The 18,029-nt window shown below is 49.0% G+C and overlaps 1 protein-coding gene across 4 annotated transcripts in view; it reads right to left on the bottom strand.

Moving 5' to 3' along the window:
• Positions 1–17,254, bottom strand: part of LOC725893 — a 34,120-nt gene extending 16,866 nt beyond the window's left edge. Inside the window, exons 1-5 of one of the 4 annotated variants that reach the window (XM_016910882.2) lie at positions 16,791–17,254; positions 11,134–11,541; positions 10,614–11,069; positions 8,971–10,523; positions 8,395–8,489 (exon numbers count right to left, since the gene is read on the bottom strand). In XM_016910882.2, coding sequence (XP_016766371.2) covers positions 8,395–8,489; positions 8,971–10,523; positions 10,614–11,069; positions 11,134–11,541; positions 16,791–16,793 — 2,515 coding nt within the window. In that variant the 5' untranslated portion in view covers positions 16,794–17,254. Of the gene's footprint in view, positions 1–8,394; positions 8,490–8,970; positions 10,524–10,613; positions 11,070–11,133; positions 11,542–11,623; positions 11,934–16,790 lie in introns of those variants that run through there. The other 3 variants (XM_026439303.1, XM_016910880.2, XM_016910879.2) reach the window with 3 other exon arrangements.
• Positions 17,255–18,029: the final 775 nt, after the last annotated feature.

Below are 18,029 nucleotides of genomic sequence, written 5' to 3'. Positions count from 1 at the left end.
CCTCGGAGAACGATTCTGTGATAGTATTCAGCTGCTTTTTCCCGCTCCGGGGGAGGAATCTTTTTTTACCCGCCACAAGCAACGCGTCCCATTCCCCCACTGGAACACCACAACGTTCACAAATATCACAAATAATTTTCGGCCCCCTTCTCGATTGTGCACTTCCATCCATCCGTTCTCGGTTTTCTTTCATTCTTAACGGTGTTTTATTTTTATTATGACGATGACGCGATCGGTTTCTGAGTCAGACACGAATTATTCGTCGATAGCCAATGATTCATTCCGATTACGCGAAACACCAGACTCCGAGAATCCCGCTTTTCGAATATAATTCATCGAAATTAGTTAAGTTCGATCCTAGCTCTTTATCGAGATTGAATCTATACGCTAAGCAAACGTACAAACGTATTATTATTTATGAAAAAGATTTTCGAAAAGATATCTTACGAATTGTTGTCCTAAAGACGGGGCCAAAAGCCCATCCTTTTTTTAGCACCGAGTTTCTAAACGAGCGATTCGCGCAAACCGCACTTTCGACGATACCGGTTGAATAAATACGAGGAAAATCGAGGCGAAGCGAGGAAGTAAATATTTAAATACCTTTTCAGTCCACGAATCGAGCGGTCCCCGTGGAACATTGGCTGGCTGCGCGGTTGCTGCTGGCAGAGTAACACGATCCCCGACCAAGCTTTCGATATCTCTTCTCTCTCTCTCTCCGCTTCTTCGAAGATTTTTCGAAGAAAATTCCTCGTCCGAACTTAACTTTTCGTCGTTTGTCACACGATTTATAATTCTCGTCGAACTTATTCCGTGTCAATATTTTCATCGATACTCGTGCCAATGCTCGAGAGCCCGCAATACAATACGAGTTTTGTTTACAAAATCCGAGGAAATAATCGAAAATTTCACCACCAGATTTGTTCGCAAGCCCGACGGGATAAGTCGATCTTTTCCGATCGCCAATAATCGAATAATTTATTACACGAAGGAGAGGAGTGATATAAAAGGAGAGAGGGAGAGAGAGAGAGAGAGAGAGAGAGAGAGAGAGAGAGAGAGAAACAAAGGGGAAATTGGAAAAATATTTTGACAAGTGCGGAGGAGAGAAGGCAGAGACCGGGCGGACGAGGGCCCTCGGAACGTTTTGACTCGGAGCGTCGAGAAGAGACTGGCGAACGCCTTTCTGCCTCTCTGCCTGGGACATCGTTGGGCATCCCTTTCCACCAATGACGAGGCTTCCTTACTGGTCTCACGGAGAGACCGAGGTACCTTTACTCTTGATAGGTTACCTTCGAGTTAACTCGATAGGATCGTAAACGTGGGCATGCATATAAATCACTCTTTCGATCTTTGAAAGTCGCAAAGATTTTTGGACGAATCTCGGTAACGGACCGGGAACATTCTCTTCCCGGAATCCCGGAAGTAATCTCGAAACGATTCCAAGTCGTTATTTTATTATTCCTTCGAAATATTCGTGAATCTTCGTGCTGTGCAATTATTATATACATGTTTTGTATATACGTGTGTTAAAAAATTGTAGGGAATAATTTCTTCGATCGAAAAAGTTGAGAAGAAAAAAAAAAATAGATAGATCGAATTCGATTAAAATTCAAATAACGCGATAAACGATGTTCGAGCGTATCGAATGACCAATAAGATGCTAGACCGCAAGAGACGCGAAACGGATGATATCGATCTACCGCGATAGAAACAATTATTATTGTCGGTCGATATTTAAGACGTGGGGTCAAAAGTCGGACCGATTTCGAGTAAACGCAACCATCTTCACGTACGAGTAAGTACGGAGAAAAGCGATCGATTCTTTTCATCGGGATGCGTTTATTGTCCACGATCGAGCGCCGCGAGATCGTACGTCGATAATTCATTTCGATAGCCGAGAGGCATCGCGCGCGCACAATGCCGTAGCTCGCGCAGTCGAAAAAAAAGCTAATTCGAGTTACGTGATCTTTCCGACCTTGTCTGCCTCGTCGTTCGTTGATCGTGCGTGACCTGTGCTTTCTTCCTTTTCTCTCGATGAAACGCGACTCTCCTTATCGACAGTTCCATCTTCATCGTGTCGCGATTTTCGCGAGAGAACCGACAATTTAACCTTACTAAACTGTCGGGGGAACGTTACGTAACGTTCACGTTCACGTACCGGTTAAAATTTCACAGTAAGTACAGTACACTCTCGTTCGCGGATTTTTCTCGATGAAATAAGCCTCTTTATCGCACGTTTTATCCGCAACGTCACAACTTTTCGGAAAGTTTTGGTCGTTTAACCTTACTTATTACGCCCGAGAGAACAAGTAGCGCTCCCATGTCAACATTCGAATCGACGTTTCGGTCGGTTATTTTCTGCAAATCTTTCCATGACGCGTGTGTGTGCGTGTGTGTGTGTACGAGTCTCGCGTGTATCGTGTCGCAAAGAACGTTTTGAATCGAAGCAAGAAGAGAGAAAATTGATTTAAAAGAATATCAAAGTATCGAAATTTCGAAAGAGTGATTTTTCTACGACGGCGAGAAACTACCAACGCGATATACTTACGATAATGTATTATTCAACGAGTGCGATTCTTGACCACGTGAACGAGGAATTTTGAGGACCTACCGATATGCGCAACGACGTTGTTACCGAGTTGACATTGTGACGCGGAATGTTTTACAGGTATGTACGTGTAATACTTTAACGTTGTATGCGTCTCGAGTTATAATTTCGCGTTGTCGATGCACATGGTTCATAAATGTTTCATGACGTTAGGATTGAATAGAATCGTCTTACAACTACGAAAATCATGGATATATTCGCATGGATCTCGATTAGCATGAGATTGTTTGAACTAGAATGACAAAGAGATATCGAATATCTCCCATCTTTGTCCTCCGTATATCGATTTATTATTCTCGTTTCTAGCAAATATTGGCAATGTAAAGTTTCTTCTCTATTTGCGATTTCGATACCAAAATAAAACTCGGCAAATTTTGATCTCGCGATATTTACGTCGCCGTTAAATTTTGACTCGGTCGGTAAATGTTTTCCTTCGAATTCACGTCCCGCGATTGTTGCTCGAAGAAAGGAATCCCGAGGATGCAGAAAAACCGTCTCGTTTCCCTCGATCGTGGAACAAGGATCGTTCGCCGCGTAACTTTCATCGAAACGTCTCGGATGTAATTAGGGATCAGGAATGAGCGGCGACCTTGTCCAGGCAACATGTCGTCCGCATTCATCGTCCATCGATTCGTCCCCACGGGGCCACGAGGACGTCGAATCGTCTCGATTTCTTGCGTCACGTTGTTTTCCTCGTTTGCGCGGATTCCTCATTCCCATCACGGGATCCCCCGGTCTTAAAAAGAATCGTCTCGATTTGGGAAGCGAGCAACGACGAGGCAGGTAGGAGGAGAGGGCGCAAGAAGCGCCCTCGGGTGGATTTGAGCGTCACTGACGAGTGTTTCGCCATAAGGCGAGTGGAGTCGAGTGGCCGGTAAAAAAGAAGTTAGCCGGCCTTTGAGGGCTCGAATTTCCTTCGAGTTCGAGCGTGCTATTTGGGCCCCGTGTTGCGCTTGAAAGCGAACCTGATTACGAGCGTCGTTATATCGTTTTACCACGCGTTTTGCTTCTCTTTAGATTTTACGCTCCACATTACGGGACATTATTTGGAATCCCTTCCTTTGTTTCTTTCTTCTTTTTTTCTCTCTCTTTTATTTCCGATGTTACTTTATTCACGAAATACCCATACCCTCGTACGCATCGTGCGTAATATAAACGGCACGTTTGGAAAGGAAACGCAAAGTGCTTATTCGTGTATATTCCTCTCCTTTGTTCACGAGCAAGGATCTCGCGCAAGGTTACGCGCAAGAGAAGGCGAGCACGATTGAGTTTTCACGTTATGCGGTAACACGTAACGTGTACGAATTACCGCTAGCCGGGATGCATTTACATGCACGACACGGGGCTTGCTCCGATATCCCTGACAATGACGAACGTGACGCAAATGACAGATGCATACTTGTAAAAGCCTGCTCCTCATTGTCACGCAACGTGTACAGCGGTTTAAATCGTATCCAGAGTTTCGCAGTTTGTCGAGCGACCGTTCGTTGCCTCGGCTCGCCCAACAATCGGAAACGTGTTGGTTAACGGATTCGCGTTATCCGTTTCGAGATATATTCGAGTCGTAAATTCGATCGACGATCCTTTTCAAATTCAAATCCTCTCGCAGGAAATATCTCTCTGCCGTTCGTCGTCGCCAATCACCGTTCAAATTCAAACTCGAGGAGTGGGGGGAGGTGGAAAAGAGTCGAGCGGCGGCGGCGGCGGCTCAAAGGGGAGTCACGCGCGGTTGATTAGTCGGCCCGAAAGAATGTTGACCGTGCAAAACGTTGCGCGTGGGAAAGCGGAGCGCGCGGGGAAGCGCTTCGAAACGGAAAAGTGTCGCTGCAACGTTCCGTTCGAAAACTGCAGTGCCGCGATCGCAAGCAGAGGAAACGGTTGAAAACGAAAGTGACTCGCCGATAATTCGTTCGTTCCGCTCGAATAATGGTAGGAACCGCTCGGATCCCGGCACGGTGGTCGCGCTCCGCTCGAGGACGCGGGTTGCTCGCTCGATCGCGGCAAAAAAGAAACCGGTCGAGCTTCTTCCGTTTCGCGAGCACGGTACGAGTTCAAACTTGGCGCGAGCAGCTCTATAAATGCAGCGGGGAGAGGGAAGAGGAGGGAGAAGCCGGACCTCTGGTATCTTGGTGGAATGCGAGAATCTGCACGGCCTCTGCACCAATTCCTCCTCCTCCTCCTCCTCCCTGAGAAGAAGGAGGAGGATGGCAGAACGAGCGCAGCCCTCTTCCAATTAGAGCCATCACGTCCAGTCGAACGGGATCTCCGCGAACGAGATCCCATCGTATATATATATATATATATATATATATATATATATATATATATATATATATAAAACCTCCGTTTATCCGAGATAACAAACAAAGCTGTTACAGACGCGAAATAAATATCGTTACGTTTATCCGAGGTCAGATCGAAGGCGCGAACGAGCCCACGTTTGTTGTGTGTATCGCTGAACGCTCGATCGCTTCGAGTACCGACCAATCATTTTTCCACGCCGATAAAGCGTTCCCCGCCCGGCCGAAGGTTATCGCCGATAACTCGTCGTCCTCGCGAGCAAACGAGACCGATCTTTCCCCGGCGGCCGACTCGTCGACCGATCCGTCGCCGCTGCAAAGGACATTCCGGGGCGGGGAAAAAATTCTCGCGGTCGTTCTGGATTCCTCGCCGACAAATCGAGATTCCATTCGTTTTCCATTTCCCAAGTAACCCAAGAAATTGACGAACGCTTCTCTTCGAAATTCTATGAGCCTTACGAGAATTATCTCGCGTCGTAGGGATGCGCGCGTGGCGTCGGATCAGTATGCGCGTGGGAAGTGCGCGGTGAACACCTGTGGCGCGCGAGGTGTTGCCGATGACTGTACGAGGCCGCCACGCGTCGATCGTGCATTCAGTTTGAAAGAGGAGCCCGTGTCCCACTCCGTCGCCCATACTAATTGGATCGTGCACGGTGTTTGGAAGCGTTCCGTCCTTCGTACACAACGCAACATAGTAAGACAGACGAGGGAACAGAGACCGTGTATACACGTTACGTTATACCACCGGCGGAATTATTACACTCCCGTCGAATCGATAATATCGATGGAGCGATGAAGTTACTACACTCGTTAGAACGCGGCTCTTCGAATATGTATTCGTACGTATGACTTATCGAAGGTGATCGAATCGAATCGACGTCGGCGCTCGACCTTCCGGGTTGGACCCCCCGATCCGTTGGAATGTCGCCGCTCATGTCGACGCACGGATCCTTTCCAACGCGGTGACGAGTGCCTCCCCTCCCCTCCCCGCCCCCCTCGCCACGCTGAATTCCTCGCTTATCTATCCTCGTGGACGCCGTATTTCCGGGATGTATCCGCGGAATATTTTTCTTTCTTCTTCTTCTTCGAATAGTCTCGCGAGACGAGTTTATCGAATTTACGTTATCCCATAATGGATACTCTCGCGAAAGTTTGAGAAAAATACGGATGCAGAGTGAAAATCGAGCACTCGTCTTTCGGGATTATGCGATCGTTTCGACTAAACGGTTTTTAAAGCCGATGGAGACGAACCGGTTTCCTCGGATCGAGAGAGATATATATATATATATATATATATATCCTTCTCGAGGAGCTCGTCCATCTATCGTCGCGGGCAGCGTGATTTATCGCTAGCTAGGGGCGCGATAAATAAATCCGAACGATCTAATTTCAGTTCCGTGGAAAGAAGGGAATCCCGTCGTGATTTTAATAATTCTCCATTCCCCTCCCACACTTGAGGTAATTTTAAATACTCGTTCCAATCTTTCAACCTTCCATCGAATCGAGATATTACCAATGTAAGAGAAAGAATTCGTATCGAATCGATCGGTTTCGAGACGCGTTTATTGAAACTCGGATCCATTGTGCAGATCGCGATGCGTTCGATCGGGAGCGAGGCTGAAGTGAAAGATCTCGAAAAGGAAGGCGATTAAGGGGGGAATGGGGGACCTTGAGCGCGGTCAGCCACTGCTCGAGAGAAACGAGACGGGGCCAGGGAACACCGGTATGCGCGACCGCCATATTGTTGTGACTACCATGCTGCCAGCCTGGCCAACCACCCGCAACAACAACAACAATAACAACAACAACGATTCTTAAAGAAGCACTTTGGATGTGACCGATCGATCGATTTCGATCGTGAGAGATCGGCGGGAGAAAGAGATTTCGAGGGGATTTCGAGGATGCGAAGGATGTGCGTTTGGACGGAGACTGGCACCGGGTGGTTCTTTTTAAGGAGCGGCAAGGTCGGGAAGGAAGGAAGGAAAGGAGGAGGAGGAGGTGAACGGAGGTGGAATGTCAATGCGGATCTCGAGTCCTGTTTCTGTAAATACGAAAGGCGAAAAGGCCTCGAGTCGAGAGTAATGCAGCTCGGCCGAGTTTGTACGTAGGTTTTATCCCCAACGTTAAAGTCGTAAAATCTCGAATTTAATAGGATTCTAAAAGGCCGGGGCTCTTAGTTAGCTGTTAAGCAAACTAGCTACCTTCTGGCTACGTCCCTCCTCCTCCCCCTCCCCGCCCCCCGGCATACCTTCGCCTCGCCTTTGCTTTCCTCCGACCGCTTCTCGAGTTATTCTTTAACGGTTCCGTTTCTCACACCCACCGGACACCAACTTTTGTTGGGGAGTGGCGATCGAAACGAGTTTTCCCCTTTTCTTTTCGAGTTTCGAAGTTTTATATTCGACGTGTTAAGAAAACGGACGTAATTCGAACGAGGATTCAAATTACAAAACCAAGCATCCCAATCCATCTACTCCGACTATTCATTTCTACGAGCGGTGCTTGGAGACATTTCGCGAAAAGCGTGGATCGTGCGAGCATATAACGCGGCGAGTGTTGATGATCGCGCGTATGCCCACGTTAATCGACATCCGGCTGCGCCGAGCCCGGCCCGCCAATTACCGCGCGTGCGCGCCTTTTCCACGATAGGGGGCGTTGAGTTGGAACCTCGTAGCAGGATCGTAGCGGGGCAGCACGCGCTGCGAACGTGATTCTCGGATAAACAATTCACGTTCCAGTGACACAAATAAGTAAATAAAACTTCTATTCTTCGCGACGAAACGAGATAAATACGAAATAAATCCATCGGACTCGAACGGATTCGAAAATGAATCGATCGATGGATCGGGTGGGGAGAGCTCCGAGCTTCGATTTCCCACGTAGGCCCGCGATCCATCTTTGGCGGACAATGAGCGGTAGTGGCGCGTGGATCGGATCGGGCAGGAATTCCTCACGTCGAGGGTGCGCCTCGAGAGGCGAACGAACCAACGAACACGCCTTTGTCTCCCGTTCGAGCCGCCGCCGTTTCCAACGCTCGGCGAAACCGGAGAACCTTAGCGGCGCGTAACGCACCGAGAGATTTAACCTTTATGAAGCGCGACCGGGGGAGGGTTGCGGCGCGTGGGCGTGAATTCCTTCGTTTCCTCTCGCTCTCTCCGATCCACGGACCGAGCCGGTTCTCGAGGACGCCGAAATCCAAAGGAGGAATTGATTAATCGATAAAATTATTTTTAGAAATAATTACGGTTTGTGTATCGTGTATCGACTGTCGGTAACGAATCGGTAACGAAGATTATCAAAAATATAACTGATGTCGAGGAAAGCTCGATCAATTGGAAAGAAACGTTTAACGGAAGCTTAAATCCATTCCTCGCCTTTTTCTGCAGGTAAGTAGCGATCGTTTTGCATCGACCTCGAGCCATCGAGTTTCGATTCGCCGAGCGTATTACATCGTTTACGGCAGATGAATAACGAAGACACAGTCGTACTCACCATTTGCATCGAACGCGTCTTCCTTGCCCGCCGAGTCTTGTCGCTCCGTTTTCCCCTGCGCTTCGATCGCCTCGCTCTCGCCCGCCTCTTTGTTCCTTCAACAAACAAAAAGCAGAAACGGATGTTAACGAACATCTAATAAGATTATCAAATTATCGAAATACCTCGATCGATCGTCAACCTTTTTCCTTCCTTAAACACGCGCAGTTGAAGATTCGATTCGTTCCCCTTTATTTTTCTCGAATAATAACGCGAAAAAAATGGGAATGCCTCGTAAATCTAGTCGGGGCGTGGCTCGAGGCGCGTTACAAATAACGAATACAAGTAGCATTTCTCCTCTGGTATCTTAATCTTAATATAATGCTCAGAGAAATGTCAGACGGAAACAATGTACAATTTGCTTACAATTACTGAGCATCTGGAAGCGATAATTTCGAATCGTAAATTCACCAAGCGTAAATTATTTATTCCTTTCCCTAACCAAATTAAAATAAAATTGGATAAGAAGCGTATCTCTGCGCAAGATAATCGAATCCTCCTTCTGATTTTTCCCCAAATATCGCGCGCGGGACTCACGGGTTCGCGTATTCCAGAGAGTTGGTCTCCTCCTCCTCCCCGATCGTGGCCAGGTTGCTCTGCCAATAGTAATCCCCCTCGTCGCTCTCCTCGCTCGTCGTGTCATCCTCCACGACCGCTTCCTCGCCGCCACGATTAGCCGAGGTTAGATCGGCGCACGATCGAAACGAGCCCTCGCTCTCCTCGCCCTCCCTCTCTCGCCCGACCTCCTTCCCTCCCCCTTGCTCCAGTTCGTCCACCGGCTCGTTGAACTTGGTCACCTGTTCCTCGTCCGACTCCATCCCTCCCGCCTCCTCCGGCTGGCAAAAATCATCCTCCTTCGTCCCTTCTGCCTCCCCTAACAATCTTTTCTCCTCGTTCTTCTCGCTCGAGGGAGAAACGTTGGCCCCCCTTCGGGGAGGGAACGCTCTCGCCTTCCTTATCTCGATGATCTCCAACACCTTGTTCGTCCTGTACCCCTCCCCAACCTCGTAGTTCTCCATGGACTCGGTGTCGTCCGTCTCCTCGTTCCTCCTCTCCTCAACCCCGTTCAACCCTCCATCCTCCTCCTTCTCCTCCCGTGCTCTGCCGTTCTCCAGACACGCTCTCGCGAGGCTGGCCTCCTCCAATTGATCGGCGGCGATCGTTTCCAGGCACAGCTGGTCCTCGTTCTCGTTCTCGTCCTCGTTCTCGAAGCTCGTCTGCCGAGACTCTGGCAATGAACAAGCGGAGGACGAAACGACGGAGGATTTGGTCTCGGTTCTTGGGAGGATGGCGGGCGGCGGAGGCGGCGGCGGCGGCGGTGGCCTCTTCCTCCTGATCTTGACGTCCCTTCTGGGCAACGGTTTGGGGGGCAGGAGAGGCGCGTGAGCGCCTTCGTTGGTGGAACGGGGAGGAGGAGGGCGCGAGTCGAGGCTGCTCGACGACGACGGCCGATTCACCGTGATCCTGTTTACGTGGTTCCTCGCTGGGAGGGGAGGCGGCGTCCTGTCCGAGGAGTCGGGCGCGCTGTTGACGCGCTCGACCAGCTCCACGTCGTCCTTGATCGGCCTGAAGTGGGTGGTCGAGTCGGCGGCGAGGTCGGCGGTGTAGAAGAGGTCGGGCCTTGCCTCGTGGCCGTAGCTCAGCGGCGCGTCCTGGAAGCTCAACGGCGGTTGAAACGTGATCGTTTCCTCGATCAGCACCGTGTTGGGCGCCACCACGGCCGTGATCTTCTCCACCTCGCCCCGCGACTCCACGTGGGTCACCGCCTCGGAGCTTGCCAAACGGCGGAGCAGGTAGTCGGGCGGGTTCGACGCGTAATAGTCGTCCACCCCCTCGAATGGACAGATCGCGGACGTGGCGGGCGGTTTCGACGATCTCTCGAAATCCTGGTCGATCCGCGAGAAGTCGCCCGGCTGCTCGGACGCCGTCGACGCCGTGGACGCGGTCGAGATGGTCGAGACCCGGTCCGAGCTCGAGAACCGGTCGATCACCGTCGACATCGAGCTACCCGTGTCGTCCGACGTGCTCCCGTGCGTCGAGCCGCACTGCGACCTCGCGTCCACGTACACCATCGCCTCCGGGGGCGGCTCCTGAAAGAGAAACATCGTTGCCAACCATCCATCTTGTCTATCTTCCCATCGATCGAGAAACGAAATATATTCGTTTATATTATTCGTTACCTGTTTCACCCCCGATTTGGCCAGTTCCGGGGAACGTTCCTTCGGGGGGGATCCTTTGGGGCTCGATCCGCTTCTGGGCGACGACTCGCAGCTCTCGTAGGAGGTCGATTTGCTCGCCTCGGCCGCGGCGGTCGGCGAGTGGTCGGGGGAAGCGTTCTGGGAATTGGCCCTCGCCGCGTTCCACGACCGCTTGGCCGGGTTCGGGTTCGCCTCGCCGTCGGCCAGGCCTCGGGCCAGTCTCAACTTGCGGGGGGGGACCGGGGGGGGCGCCGAGGGCAGCTCGGGCGGCACCTTGTCCCTCTCCGGGCAAGTCTTCTTCTCGGCGCTCACCACCTCCGGCCTCAGCGCCCCTCTGCACCTCACCATCAGCTTGATCACCAGCTGCGACTCCTTCAACCGCCTCACGCAATCCAGCCGAGTCATGTGCGTCACCGGCACGCCGTCTATCGAGAGCACCTGGAAAAAGGGGGGGCAGAGATGAGGAGGGAGTCGAGGATCATCTCTGAAGAGGGTTAGTTACCTCGTCGCCCTCCCCCAGCGTGCCCCAAGAGCATCTCGCCCTGCTCGCAGGGCTCTGCTCCGCGCAGCTCTGCACGAACAACCGTCTCACCCTCTCCGACGTCTTGTTCCCACCCTCGAACTTGAGGCCGAAGCCCAACCGCTCCCCGGGCAACCTGTACACCTCCACCTCCTCCTCGAGCGGCAACCTCGCAGCCTCCTCCTCCTCCTCCTCCTTCCTGCTCCCGATCGAGAGCACCGTGACGAAATTCTCCTGGGGATGGGGATGATGAACGCTCTCCACGCTCACCACCGTCACGAAGTCCTCTGTTCCACTCTTGGCGACATCCATTTTCCGGATCGTCGTCGACCAACAGTTCCATTCGTAGCTGGCCCGCTGATCTTTACAGTCCGGAATGCTGGCCACTCCCTGAAATCAGGCCCGTTCCATTGTACGTGGTAACCGCACGAGTTTTCTTTGATCAGTTTTCCCCAGCCTTTTTTATCCGTACAATTATCCGTAGAAGCGGGATCGTCGATCGCGTGTACGTCGAAAGGAAGACGCGGCGATCGAGCAACGAGTAACGAGTTTCGAATCTTTTCCGAACGGTGGAGGAAAGGAGAAGGAGAGATAGAGAGAGGACGATTTCGCGGCACGGATCCGATGTCTCGAGGGAAATTGGAATCGCACGCACGGTTGCCAGGCAGAAATCACGGGGATTGTCATCGAGACGGGGAATAGATGCCAGCTCGCAAACTGTGTCACGTAGCGCGAACATCCTCGCGGACGGTCATTAAGCGATCTTAACTACGCACGAGCTCGCGTGACCAACTTAACGCGCGACTTTCATGTAGTTCCCTACCTGTAACCGTCCGTTTTCCCGGCTCTCCTCTTCGTTGTACTCTTACCTGCCTCGCTCTCTCGTAAAATCTCGTTCTTCCCTTTCCTTCTTAAATTTAGATCTCGAGAAACAGGATAAACAGAGGTAAACAGATGTCTTCATTATATTCGCGAACGTAGAGAAGAAGTGTTATTCGATAAGTTTTCACTCGTCACCGAGAAAGTATACTTCCATCCCATCCTCTCCCACGCTTCCATCGATTTCCGTCGCTTCGAGTAGAAAGTAGATTGACCCCGGGTCAATCAGCTGATCGTCACGGTCGTTATTTTTTCGCGGTCCTTTCCTCGTCTCGCGCGAGAATGGAAGGAAGGTGCCCCTCTACTCCCCGCGCCACGCGCCCGATAAATCAAACTGGACGAAAACGGCCGTGGCACGCAAGGGGAGGGGAGAAGGATATCTCGAGATCGGTTTAACGGTTCGGATTCTTCCCTCGATCGACTTGGTTCCACGTCATTGACCGGTATATTAGTCGGACTTTCCTCGCACGCTCACGCTTTCCTTACTTCGTCCAACGATCGATTATCCTAGACGAATTTCTACGCGACTTTCTACACTTTGCGAGACTTTTTTTCCCCTCTTCGTTTAGAGAAAGAAACACTGAAAACATAATACGATAGAAATATATATATATATATATATATATAAATATATATATATATAAACATTTTTTGTGGGTAATTTCGTGGAGAATCGAGGAGAGAAAGAACGGCGGCCGGCGAAAAAAAGTTATCGGAGAGCGGGTAGGAGGGGTGAGGAAGGCGAAGAGCCATACAAGTGCGCGTAACGGAATTCGTAGCCGCAGGGCCGAGCGGCACATTCTCGAGATGTGCCGGCTCTGTTGCTCGGAACGGCTCACGGCGTTCCAGGCATCGTGAAAATATTACGAAACTGTTCCCGCGGACGATCGATACCGCCACCTGCCCCCTCAAATCCCCTTCCATGTTTTCGTTTCGAACTTGACACAGAAATCGCCGGGATTCGCCGCCGCGAAAATAATTTTCAAATATATACCAACAGTTTTAACTGATCGAGAGCAATATTGCGGGGATTCCGCTCAATTTCATCCGCTGATTCTCACGAGATATGGTAAAACCTCGTGTTCCCTCGGGGGAGGGGATAAGTTTCCAAGGTCTTTCCGTTCGCGGATAGCGGAGAAAGCTATATAATACGTATATATATATATGTATGTATGTATATAAGGTGGCTCGTCTCGGACGCTGCAATCTCGTTTTGGTGCCGGTGTTATTATAGATGGCAAAAAAGTTTTTCAGAGAGAGTCGTTACTAGTTTTCTTTCGAGAGAAAATCGTTAATGTTCTTTTAAATGGGGTTATATTTCTTTTATCGCGCTTGTCGATTCTCTCCATCTTATTCTCGCTCGTTCGAAGGGATATTTCTACGCGTGTTTTCCTATTAAAAATTACGAAAAAAAAAAAAGAAAGAAGTAACATCGGAAATGTTCGACTCTGAAATTCGTTCGTTCAACTCTACGTGTGTAACTCGTGTGTGATAACGGGAATAAAAATCGAGGTGGTAATATCTCGCACGATACCTGTATGCGCTACCTGTACGCGCGATAATGACTAATGCGATGACTAGAAATTTTCTTCTATCGAATTCTACGTTTCCTTTTTCTTTTTTTTTTTTTTACGATTTTTTTTTTTTACAATAACGAATTCGATTGATTTAAGCAGAGTGGAAAGTTCGAAAGGATACTTCTCTTTCAAATTCATATCATTTTTACAATATTATAATTTAATTTTCTCGAAGCAAAACGAGCGGCAATAAAGGAGTTTAATTAATAGAGCGAAACTTCTGAGATGACCATTTTCTTATCCAATTCCACGTTTCTTACGATATTACGATATATTCAATTTCCTTAATTTCAATTATTTGAGCGCCAATAAATTAACGGAATTAAATTACTCCTCGAAGAGTAGAAATTTCCAAAGGATCCTTTCCCTCCCTTCCTATTCTTACGCTCGACAAATTCCACGTAAATTGAAACAACTCTTAGACAAATTGATTTTACACCGATTCCAAGGAATTTCCAAAGGATCCTTCCTTTCTTCATTGCGTTTCGTTTCTTTTTTAAACATAAACATCGCGGTTGCCCGCGAGAAAAAAAACGCGGATATATTCGGCCTCGAACGTTGACGATCGTTACAACGCCTCGTTACCATAAACGATATTTTCCCAACCCGTGGAATCCACTTTGGAAAGTACACTCGGATCCAATTGCCAATTAGGAATATCTCCTCTCCGCTTCTTCTTGCTCCTCTCCGAATCAATTTGCTCTCGGCGAGCGGATCGAAAGCGTAGAAACGTTTACGAGCGAGGCAAAAGGCTGCTTTGGCTGCGAGGAGGAAATTGGCACGTAATGGCGGTCGCCTTCCCCACCCCGCTCCCGCGAACGGAGGGAGCCATCTAACTGCTCGGCCGCCCGCCTCGACACCCGAAACTGTACCGCATCCTAATAAATGCCGTGGCTCGATTACTCGGCCGAGTAATCGGTTTGTCAAACAACCGGGACAGTTGAACCTGCTCCGAATTAATAAACCGCTCTCGAAACTGACCTACAACTTCTACGCTCTCCACGCTCGCAAAATACTGTGTATACTGCGCTTTTAATACACCGACTCGTGTCGCCCGCTCCGCTGTCTTATCTCTCGCCTCGATCGATCATCCTCCCGCGCGTAAATTCCAACCTGTTAAATTCCGTTGTCGCTCAGATTCGAATCGAATAACGGAAGGGAAAAAAAAAAAGAATCTTCGAATTGTAATTTTCAACAATTCATAATGTGATATACGTGTCTTTTTTTTTCTACGAATAAAGTATTTATTTTTGATTGGGAAGGAATTTTTGAATAAAATAAAAAATAATTTAAATTTAATTCTTGGAAATTTAATTATAATTATTTTATTAATAAATTTATTTAATCTAAATTGAATTAATATTTTTTGTAATTTAAGATTTAATTGTTATTTGTATGGATTAATTATATTAACTTTGTGGATTTTTGGATTTTAATTTTTATTTCATTAAATGACAACAGATTAAATTGTGAGATTATTTTCGCACGATATCGGTATGCAGAACATTTTAAATTCGTAACTTTTAAATTCGTTTTATTATCTAACGTGTATTAAGAAATTATTTAAGAAACTGTAACGAAAAGAACGATTGAATTGCACCTATTACGTGTAAAATATATTATTCTTGATGTTATACGATATACTTGGTTAATTAACGAAGATTTGCCAGCAATTTTCTTTTTGAAAAAACATTTCTCTCGAAGGAAAACAATTTCAAAGAAATTTAAAAACCTTTCTACGACGTGTTAATAATTACGCGACTATTTAAGAATTATAGAGAAGAGGGGAGGGGGAAAATCGAGAGACGTTATTCGGAAGTATGCAGGAGCGGAAATGTTTACGCTCGAGTTAAATGGAGTAAATGGTGGCTCGTAACCCTTTCGAACTCTTCATTTTCCCAGCCGTGAACGATCCTACAATGCGGCAGGGAATTACGCAATCGCGTTCCCCGTCACGCTTCAAGGATTTTGACAGCGTGCTCCATTCATTACTCAAAACCATCTGCATTCGCATTTTCTTTCTTTCTCTTTCTATCGTTAACAATCGCCCCTCCCAAATTGGGGAAAAAAAAGTTCGATCGAGCAGAAATCGAAATTCTTTCTCTAAAGATCGAAAGTGCCTTTTGACTCAAACGCGCTTTTTTCAAACTGGTCGTCCTCCACGGTGGCTTTTATATCTAGTTTCCAATCCAAGCCCGTCCATCGTTTGAACTTTCAAATCGTCGAGAGCCGTTCAATTCAAATCGCGACCTTTACGATGCAGCGCATCAAGTACGCATATGGCCTACGCATATTTCGAGAGGGAAGATTCCATCCATGGGATCGACGACGACGCTTTAAAAGGCTGATCGAGCGAAATGAATAATCGCCTCTGATCCCGGAGGAAGAGGAGGCAGGTTCTGGAAACGCGGAAGTGGTTGCGCAACGGCGAAACAAAAATCGGGGCAACAAGTTTCTAGCCTGGGTAAAGGGTTTCGTGCCGCTTCGGAAAACTCGAAAAACTTTCACGAGACGATCCAAGTCGCGTTACATCGCGAATAAACACGCCTTGCGGCGAAGAAGAAAATCCGCTCCGCAGAGAGGAGGGAAAAAAAGAAAGAAAGAAAAGAAAAGGAAAAAAGGAAGAAAAAAATGTCAAATGCCATCAAGCTTTCAAAGGCCCCGCTATCTGAAAACTGGTTTCGAAGGAGAGATTTCTTGTCGAACGGAGGAAACGTCGTCTGGTAATATCTGTGGTAGCCTTTTACTCCAGTCGTGGAGGGGAGAAGTCGATGAATCGATGAGAGAGAGAGAGAGAGAGAGAAATCAGAAACACGCGTTACGCGTGTATTTTTTTCTTTTAATCGCGACCTCTGAAAGATCGTCAAGGACTGTTTGCCGTTATGCTCGAGAAACGCGGTATCTCGCGATAAGTTGCCACGATGATTTCATATCAGAGTGACGTTCACGCTCGAAGCCGGCCAAGTGTCGTCTCGTTAAAGGGATTAAAAGCGTTCGCGGTTTTCGATAGATGGAAAAGCGTCGCGTTCGATATGCTACCAGCTCGTCGGCATGCTCTTCCCCATTACGGATAACGTACCGTTTATAACAAACCACGTCCACGTACCACTTGCGCGGTAATCGATCTTCGAAACTCGAAAGATATTCCGATCGAGACGTACGCGCCAATTCCCTTTTACTTACCATTCATTCGTCGCTCGTTTTCATCCCTGGAGGAGAGATACCGCGGTGAAAAACCGGCCCAGTGTCTCTGGCCTCTACGGTTTATACGCCGTAGTGTTCACGCGACCACGTGATCTTCCAACCTTCTTTCTCTCTCTCTATGTCTCTTTCGGATGCCAGGTCCAATCCGCCTTCTTTCTCGCCGAATATTTCTTCGAAATATCCACCGATTAAACGACCGAGAGTCGAGGAGATCGATTCGGCGTGGATCGAGCGAGTTGGTCGTGGATGGACGGCGCGGCTCGAATCCGTGAACGAGCGGGACCGAGACCCAGCACCACAACGGCCGAGGCACGGCCGAGTCGGGGAGGAGAGGTGTCGTGTTGCGAGATGGAGCTCGATCACGTGGGCAGCACACGCGGAAATCGATGGTTCGACGTGCATTCGGGACAACGCGCCGTGCCGGACTGGCTGTTCGGTAGGCTGACTTTCTTCCACGCCGCGCCGCGAATCGCCCCTTTGATTACAAACACCGTCCCCTGTCTCTGTCCACCTTTCTCTCCGCCTCTCTCCATCTCCCTCCCTTCCTCCTTTCCCCCCCTCCCTCTCCGGCCCCCGTTCGCTCAACCTCCTTTACCCGCGAGCGGAGAGCGCCCGCTCGAGCGCCCCCCACCCATCGCTTCTCCGCCGATTTCGTCGGACCTGTCCATCGCGCTCCTCCGATTCGATCACTTGCCCCCCTCCTCCGCTTTCTCAAAGAGAGGTTCTTAAAAAGTTTTGCATCGACGTTGATTCGAAAGTGGAGGGGATACGAGTGGTATGAATTTTTCGAAAAAAAGATTTTTCGAAAAAGATTCGAGCGGACAGATTCGGATCCCGTTTCCACCTGCGCCCCCTACCGAATGGTCGAGATCGAGATTGCTGCCAGCCAAGTCGATCTAACCTGTCCCCACTCCCAATCGTACACGACACCTGTTCGAACTTGGAGACAAATTCTGTCTTACCCGAGATACAACGTTCCATATTATCCCCGTATGGAGTTTTCCCCGTAAGGAACGAGCGGAGAGAAAAGCAAGCGCGCAGAAGCTCGCTCTCCTCTTCCTCTCCCCGGCCTTTCTAGTCTCGGTCGGAGCGTCGCGTCGGGCGGAGAAGAAGAGGGACGAAGAGAGAAACGAGTTGGAAAGAGAACGGGGAGAATGGAGAAACGCTCCTACTTCCCTCGTATCCCAGAAGCGGCGGGATTATCGCGGCGACACTCGA

Source organism: Apis mellifera, linkage group LG2 (assembly GCF_003254395.2).
Source record: "Apis mellifera strain DH4 linkage group LG2, Amel_HAv3.1, whole genome shotgun sequence".
In the NCBI taxonomy this organism is placed as follows: Eukaryota; Metazoa; Arthropoda; class Insecta; order Hymenoptera; family Apidae; genus Apis; species Apis mellifera.
This window is presented reverse-complemented; position numbering and strand designations above follow the sequence as displayed.